Genomic DNA, 8,883 nt, shown 5'->3' on the forward strand with positions numbered 1-8,883 from the left:
AACTTCCTGTGAAATTAACCAGCAATTTGTTTTTAAATAATGGTTATATTTTAATAATGTTTTATTTTAATATTTTAAATATTTTATATTTTAAATAATATTTAATTTCTTATAATATTTTAAATAAATAATTAAATAAAAATGTTTAATATTTTTAAATCTCATAGTCACAAGGCCTCTCAGCTCATTACCTAATAAGAAAGGAAATTAAAGCTAAGAATTACTAGTCTGTATTTCAGAATGAAGCTGTCTATGCACCTCTTCTTTATAGTCTGTTTTATTTCATGTTGTGAGGCTTTAAAAAAAACAAAACATAAAAACAACCTTCACTGGTGGTATTCATAAGAGAACAGCCAATGTATTTATTTGTTTTAAAAGAGAGAAATAGACTAAGTACAAAACCTTTTATTGCAAATGAAAGCTCTTTAAAAGGTAGGCAATTACCTTTCCTTTAAAGTACACTGATTGCACTGAACAGTCTGAGCTATGAATCTTGCAGTACTTCATGGCACTCCACAGTTAAGCTTAATCACTGTCAAATGTTGTGTTAACATTTCTTTGCTTTCAAACTTCCTAGACACGCTTGCAGTCAGTGAAAATTTAATATCACATTTCCCAAAGCGGAATGTTATAGAGTAAAAAAATAGTAAAATTCAGCAAAAAATCCTACAATATGGCAACTCATGATTAAGTTAAGAGTTGGACAAAGACCTGGTAATACAACCCATTTCATTAAACTTGCAGAGCGTACTAAGCCATAAGATTAACCTTAACCGAACACTTTCTATATACCAAGATAAGAAACAAAAATAAAGGCATATTTGGTCTTAATGAAAACAATATGATGAAGAAAGAGATATGAAGAGTCTGTTCAAACTGAAGATAAAAAGGACACTGCATCAGTTGACAACATACACTAAAGAAAAATTATCCATATTTTTTTTGCAACTAATTATATAAATAAATACAATGAAAGTTTAGGCCATCAAGCTCGATAACAGAGGCTTAATCAGGCCTGCAAAGCTCAGCTGATCTGAAACTGCAATAAGGTAAAGTACATCTACTTCTAAATTCAAGGTACATTTATTTCCCACGTGTGCCACATTTCCAAACATAAGTAACAAGATCATTGACTATGAACATTATCTCCCCATTCAGAACATCACCTCAGTATTACATTTTTGTAATCTAACATCATCTCAAAGTAAAACAATGCTAGAGAGCATACAAATAACACACATTACAGTACATACCGAGTCATATTCTTCCTCCTCTTCTTCCCCATGGTCATAGAAATGTTCACAATCCGTAGATCTGGCTGAATCCAACAGTTCTTCTCCATCTTCTCCACCAACGAAGAATCTAGGAGGATCATTCTCTGTTGCACTAACAGACATGGCTAAGAGATCTACAGATATTTATGTTGAGACTGCAGTCACTTTGGCAGCTGAGATGCTGGGCATGTTTCCTAGTGACTTGGGAGTGCAGAAGTCCCTGGCTTGTTGATGCTGTTGAGCGGTGTTGCCACAGTGATGGCACTGTGACATGAACCAAACACCATTAACCTGGTATCATCTGCTTATGACTGGTTTAAGTTATTGCTTCAGGAGACCCACAACAGGCTACTGCTTCCCTGAGATGTTACTGCTTCTGAACCTACAAAAAAGAAAAAAAAAATCCAAATAAACAAACAAACTCACACACTTGATAAAGATACACAAAAATAAACCTCTCACTTATAAAAAGCATTTGAACATTTATATACCACTGAGGAAAACATCAGAAAGGAAATGCTACAAAGTACAGGATTTGCTTTTACTCATGTCTTTAGAGAAAAAGTATTTTGGAAATACCTTCCAGAGATTTTCAAACTACTGACCAACATTTTAAAAACAGACAATATAACTCAGGAAAGTAAAGCCGTCAGTTGCATTTTTTTCCTAACTTCAGAAGAGTAAAGTTGAGACCATATGTTAAATATTTTTGTTCTTTCGTCGTAATATTTCTATCTCTCTGTCAGCTGTTTTCCCCCAAAGTTTCCTGATCAAATGAAACAGCAAGCAAATAAAACCCCATCTGAAAGGAGTAAAGCTGCCACTCAAACCATTCTAAAGCAGATCATCAGATTAAAAGCAAAATGTGCTACCTTGATACTACGTGCATATTTATTTCCAGCAAAACACTGTTTCATTTTCACATTGGAAGCTAATATTTAGAGGTATGCACTACCATTGCCTTCTACCAGAAGCACTTTGATGCAGCACTGTACAGTGAAGAGAGCACTCTGTAACTTTCCAATAGTCACATGAAAATAAATTCTTGACCAAGTAAGCTGGCTACAGAAACAACAACCCAGCATCCAGCCTTCTGATATATTAATTGCTAATTCTCTTCTTGCTGTAAGCTGTGCACAGCTCTATGCCGTTAATTATAATCTACTACAGTTATTTAGGATATTAATAAAGCAGTTGTTCAGAAGCTGATCTGATGCTTTAGACTGCCCATTACACAGATCATTATGTGCCATTCAATAATGATGTCTCAGCAGAACTGAATTTATCTTTAAATATCTGTCAAAATGACTGTTCCATGAACCATGTGAAGCAATAGTAAATTCCAACAGTAATCAGCCATTCAGCTTCCTCAGAAAGAGGGTGGTAAATGGAGCAAAAGTTACCCAGAAAGGATCTGTGAGGGAGCAATAGGTTAAGCATGGATAAACAAAACAGCTGTTTCAGACTCTGAAGCTGAGATTTGAACAACAGGTACGTAAGGATCCAGACTGACAAAAGGCTCTTTCAATTTCATTGATAAAAGATTATTTTCTCTTATCCTGCTAAACTGTACCTATCTGTCCTTCAAGCAACAAAACAAAACAAAACTTCAAACACCTGGCATCACCTTGCTCCTGTGAGAGTTAGAAATTAGGTTTCAATAAATCAACCTTGTTTACAAAAAGGTGGAGAAAACAAGGTGTCTAAATCATAATTCCAGCAAGCTTCAGAAAGGCAAAGGTTATTGCGAACAGATACAGGCAAGTAATACAAATTTTGAAATAGCATTAAAGATTGACAAAACAAAACATCTCCACCTGGTAGAGCCTGAAAAATAAGTTTAAGAGTTCCCCTTGGAGCAGTTTTGTCTGTTTCTCTCTCCCTAGCCAGACGATGTAATTTTGAAACAAATGTCTCATGAGGAAACCTTAAGATTGAAAAAGTTATTAAAGAAGGAAAAACATTCACTTGAAGCAGATAAGAAGAAGGTCATCAGAAAAGGTAGGCTTTCTCTTCCCTTCATATTCCTGCAATGCACACTGCAACTGCACGAGAAGCTGCGCAGTCAAGCAATTAACAACTAGTTACTTCATGAGGATTTTCAGCCAGATTTCTCCAGTCTGAAAAGATCACTTCCCAAAGCAGGTACCTAAAATAAATACTGAAGAGAAAGCACGTTTGTTGACAAATCACTAAACTAAACTTGTCAGCAGATCCGAAACTTAGTGCGTTTCTGCATTCTTCAGAATCTGGAGAGCAGTTGCTGGTTTCAGTGGCAGGAAGTAAACCTGCCAAGCAGAGCTTCGCAGAAAGCAGACTATGGGCAGCCACCCTACTCTCTTCAGAGTTAACATTTTCTGCAAGGTAAGCTGCATTGTCCACCCCTCTGAAGGTGGTGCCTTTTCCACAACTGGTATCTTTTAGCAACTATCCTGTAAGGCATAAATCTACCTTTCTGTACCCACGTGTCCTATGCAGCATTCTACCAAGACTTCGGAGACACTAGTTTGGAGAACTCTTTTAGTCATCACATAGTTTCCAACTGCACAAGTTCCTCCAACTCTTGTGGAAAAGTTTATATTCAACATTACTGCAAGAAGTCTGTAAGTCTAGAGGGAAGGAGACGATGACTTTGAAGTCCATGTTTTTTTTTCTTAGGAATACAGACGTCTTCCTATCCCAAATACATAAAATGTGCAACTTGGAAAAATATAAAATGCCATGAAAACTGGCAGAGCTTCAACTGCTGTTCTCGTTTCTCTTCAGGGAAAGAGAGATAAAATTTTCAGAAGTAATTGGGCACAGCTATATGAACACCAGCTCAAAATACAGATTACTTCCTAGCTGAAAAGATAAGAGAATGCATGTGATGCAGCTCTGGGCAGCCTGGTCTAGTGGTCGGTAACCCTGCACACAGCAGGGGGTTGAAACTAGATGATCATTATTGCCGTTTTCAAGCCAGGCCATTCTATGATTTTTATGAAGGGCAGCTTGCAATCTTAAGGAGAGCATACACAAGTGAAAGAAATCTTGGAATCAATTTCACTCATAAGCTATCCAGTTGTAGGTTACTTAATTGACATCTACTATTGACACTGGACCCCAAAGCTTCCACACAGTTTGTAAAACTAGGACCAAAGACAAAAGATTAAAAAAAGCTATTGATGCTCTTGCAAATTACTTCATGGACTCACTGAATTGCATATAAATTGGCATTCTGACTACTGATGGATAGCAGCTTATCTTACAGACAGCAGATGCTGCAGGCCATTCTCGTTAGCATAAAATTGGGTTGGGATATAAATAATTTATATTCAGAATAAATGCTTTAAAAGACTGGAATTGAAACTCTTTCCCTTCAAATACTTTGGCTACAGTAAAAATAGAGGAGTTTACTCCATTCCCATGGTGCGTAAAGTAACAAGAGCCCAAGGAAAGTAACATGGAAAGAGAAATCTGAGTGTAACTAACTGTGAATACAGCGAATAACTTACAGAAGCCTTCCAACACATCTATAGTTAGCTGAGATAGGAAAAAAAAAATGCAGAAACTACTATGTAATAATTTTACTATTGCTGTTTCTCAAATTGTATACCATTTAGAAACAACAATGGCAGAGCAAAAGGATGGAACTCTCTTCTGAAATAGTCCCAGCTACCTCGGAAGGACTGTCAGAGAGGTGTTTCATTGCTGTTTGGAGAAGGCACCTGAAGCAAGAATGCTTTTGGAACACTGCTCAAAATATTTGTAGTGTTCCTGTAAGCAAAGACTTTGGCACATTCACAGCTGTCTGTAACATCAGTTATGGCTTTTAACCTGACAGAGAGCTCTGCTAGGCTTTTGGGTACAACCAATTGGCTTACTAAAAGCAACTAACAGAGAAGCTGAATAACTGTCTTTTTACTATAATTCTCATTGTGTCACTGTTTTTTGGCAGATTTTTGAAGCGCTTAGGCTCTTACCCCTGCAGATCCCATATCAGTGCTGTCAGCTCTCAGAATGCAGATGACTACCAGTTTGTTCTCCTTTCCATCTCACTTCTGCTACCCCCTACTGTACTTTCTACACCACCAGTAACCCAACAAACCATCAGCCTTCTGTGCTTTTTTTGTGCCTTAAATTGGGTTGCAGAATTGAAGTTCTAAACAGACAAAATGCTTTTTAGCTACAGTAAGGCAAATGTTTTTGCTGTTGTTAATGCTGTTAATGCAAACGGTAGTTGCAACAGCTGTAATGGGAAGAAGTCTTTTGACACCTCACTGAGACAACCTGGAAAATTGGTATGGAAACTGTTCAGGTTTTCCCTGCTTAATTTAAGTTGGATGAAACATAATGGATTTCTAGTTGTTTGGTGATCCTTGGGGTCCCTTCCAACGCAAGCCATTTGTAATTCTATTGTTTTATGTATAGAATGATGTAACAGATGAGCACCAGTGACACTTGTTGTACAGCTAAATGCTAAGATGTCACAAAAGTGTTCTGTAGTTTTCATGGCATTCCCAAAAGAAGAATGTTTGAGTGGTTCCTGGTTTATAAGCATTTGGTAGCTATTTCTTGTATGATGTGTGGTTTTTTTTTTTTTTTTCTTTTTTTTAACCTTGAGATAACAGATGAGAAGCATTTTTATTCAATTTCTGTTCCATTACCATCCATTAGAATTCAGTGAAGGTAGTATTTGTTCTCTGATAGGTGTCACTACATCCAAGAGGTGTTAGTTAAATGCTTTACTTTCTCTTTTAAAGGACTTGTCTGTGCTTTTATTAGTATTCATAACATAGCTGTTAATACTGAGCCTCTTTTACATGTCTGTTCAGACCACTGCTGCTGTGTTGAGCGGATTTGATGCTGGCTTTTCCTGGAATGCTAATCTTTGTGGTCTAAGTAAATTTGGGAAATACCAAGGCTGGATTCCTGAGCTGTTGAAACATGCAGAGTGGAAACAGGAAAACTGGGTGAATACCTATTAACTGTTGTTGAGGTCTATTTGTCTTAGTGTTCCTCTGCTAGAATATGCATTCTGTATGTATATATTCTGCTAGAATATATGTTCTGCAAGGAGAAAGTAAGTAGTGTGCCACTGGAGTGAGCACTGTACTGCTAGTGCTCAGCAGGCTGTCAGAATGTGTGATGCAAGTACTGCTCGTTTTGTCTATTAATTTTAAATTTGTGTGCAGAGTTTTAAGTAATTAGGATGATTTTGTGTACCTTCCATCACTTAATGCCCATAATAGTAATGAAATTTAAGAGCTTACAGATCTCCTTTGCAAAGCATTATTTTAGTGCCATCTGACTTCTTAGGTAAAAGCCAATATACATTTATTTTAAAGTAACCAATTTTCTCCAAACACCTGTTGTTTGTTTTTTTTTTTGTTGTTGTTGTTGCTTTGGCCAGGAGGTACCATGTTGTCATGAACAGGAAGTTTTAGGATGCATTACACCACCAGAAAAATTATAACAGCTCCCACTGCACAACTGAAACTGACCAATTTTTCAGTTTTGCTCCACTGAGTGCTACTGTGATCAGAAGACGCACTTGAGTGAAGAGGAGCCAGAAGCCTTCCTCCCTCAACCAGGTGCTCCAAAGGTTCTCCCTGGCCAAATAACTACTGTACTGTTGTTACCTGCAGTCCACTTTTAGCTGTGAATAGTATAGGTGCTTTTACTCACATTTTTTTTCAGCTCAGTGGTTACAGAATCATGGAGGCTGGGAGGGAGAAGGTAAAAACATTCTTCCAATACACAGAAAACTGGGACTCAAAACCACCAAGACAGGAGGGAACATAAACAGTGCTTTGACCTGTTCCATCCAAATGCTCTGATCATTAAGCTGCCATAAAACAACGTCACCTGCAGTTTCTCTTGAAGCTAAGGGCTCCTTCTTAGTGTTGAAGGCTCAATGCTTCAGATTTCAAGCAGGAGGTACCTGATGTGCAATACCTCCCCAGTGAGATGCCTACAGGAATCCATGAACAACCATCTTAACAGTGTTTCCCATTGGGAGCAGCTCTGGACAGTGCTACTGAGAAGAGAGAGCACTGACATTTCTGGAAGTGCTGTGCAGGTTGGCCAGCCAAATAACAGCAGTTGCATACATCTTCTTATCATGTACTGAAAATTGACAGTTGCACAGTGCCATATGAACCAGGACACTGTCATAAAGCCATCTTACAGATGAGAAATAAACATGCCTTTGAGGTTGGTGGTGAATTAGATTTCTGGTCTTAAAGCACAACTGCTATAGTTTGCAGGCGTCAGCCTTCTGGCTGATCTCCCGATGTTTATTCTCCTCCCTAATAACTGCAGTTTTCTAGGCAAAGAATTTCCAGACACTCAGAATCACCAAACAACATGAAAAACCTGTTCAAAACAAGTATTTTCCCCTTACAACTTTCGTTACTGAGAAAAATGATGCTTTCCTAACATCTCATCCACCAAAAGTGTGACTTTTCTCCATCTGTAATGAGTCTGCTAAAACTCGCTCCAAGTTTTAAGCTGAGCCATTCTACGCACTGCACTTACAGCTGGGCAGCCTACAGCCCTTCAGCATGGAGAGTGTAAACTAGAAAGTGATATTACAATACTTCAAAACAAGTGTCTGAACCGCCTTAGAAGGCTGAAAAAAGCTTTCTGGTAAATATCACTGTCATCCCTTCAAGATAGAGGGGTAGTATTTTTCAAGCAGGTAAACAAAGTTATATTAGGCACAAGAGTCCTGCACAGCCACAGAGCAGATAACCTTTTTGTCCTTTGACTTCCATGTTCATTTCCACGACAAATCTTGTCAAACACATCACAAGAATACCTCTACACTCGTGCCAACTTTGAACGTTCCAAGAAAGAGTGTCTTTCTTTAGAGATCCCACTCAAGCCTGTCAAAAAAGCTTCTCCATACCCTCACAAAGAGCACATGACTTCGTTTAGACAACCAACTGCTTGCGAAGGGGAAAAAGCTCAGCACCAAGGCTGCAGCAGGTGCAACTCCCTGAGGCTCCGCTCTCGGCACAGCCACCAGGAGCACAGAGCTTCAGCGTCAAAAGCAGTTTCACACAGCAGCGTTCGTGCAGATGGGCAGCGCGCTGCGCGATCGCCGCCGCTCACCAGGACAAAGCGCAGCGTGACGCGGGCTCTCTACCTCCGCCTCACCCGCACATCAGCTCCCTGCGAGCGCGGCCACGCCGCAAGGTGCCGAGGGAACGACAACCCGCCCTGCCCGAGCCCTGCGCCGCACTCACAGCGGTTTCCGGGCCCGCTCGAGAGACACACCGCCGCCCCGCACGCAGCACTGCGCTCGGAGCCCCGCCCGCCGCCGAGGCGGCCTCACCGTGCTCCGCAGAGCCGCGCCCGCCGCACACAGTGGGGCCCAATCCCTCCTGCCACCGTCCGTCTCTACATCGTCCTTTAACTCCCCGTAGTCCCGGCCACCCGAGGTCCCGGTGAGAACCGCTAACCTTCAAATTCCCGGCCCGGCCGTCGCCGCCCCACAACACCTAGCAACCACCGCCTCACCTGCCCGCGGCGCACCTCGCGCCCCCGCGATCCATTGAAGAGCCGCCGCCGCCCCGCCCTCCGCGGCGGCCTGCCCCCGCCCCCACCCCCACCCTGCCCGCCG

At 40.4% G+C, this 8,883-nt stretch overlaps 1 protein-coding gene across 13 annotated transcripts in view; it reads right to left on the reverse strand.

Moving 5' to 3' along the window:
* The window catches only part of PPIP5K2 (diphosphoinositol pentakisphosphate kinase 2), a 53,875-nt gene that overhangs the window by 42,334 nt on the left and 2,658 nt on the right, over nt 1-8,883 (reverse strand). For 8 of the 13 annotated variants that reach the window (XM_042822992.1, XM_042822990.1, XM_042822988.1 and 5 more), the window contains one exon: nt 1,254-1,656. In XM_042822992.1, the coding sequence (XP_042678926.1) occupies nt 1,254-1,397 (144 nt within the window). In that variant the 5' untranslated portion in view covers nt 1,398-1,656. Of the gene's footprint in view, nt 1-1,253; nt 1,657-2,146; nt 2,172-8,506; nt 8,529-8,595; nt 8,702-8,722; nt 8,844-8,883 lie in introns of those variants that run through there. The other 5 variants (XM_042822980.1, XM_042822979.1, XM_042822981.1 and 2 more) reach the window with 5 other exon arrangements.

Source organism: Centrocercus urophasianus, unplaced genomic scaffold (genome assembly GCF_019232065.1).
Source record: "Centrocercus urophasianus isolate 14NV4802_14NV808 unplaced genomic scaffold, USGS_Curo_1.0 seq_21, whole genome shotgun sequence".
Classification (NCBI taxonomy): Eukaryota; Metazoa; Chordata; class Aves; order Galliformes; family Phasianidae; genus Centrocercus; species Centrocercus urophasianus.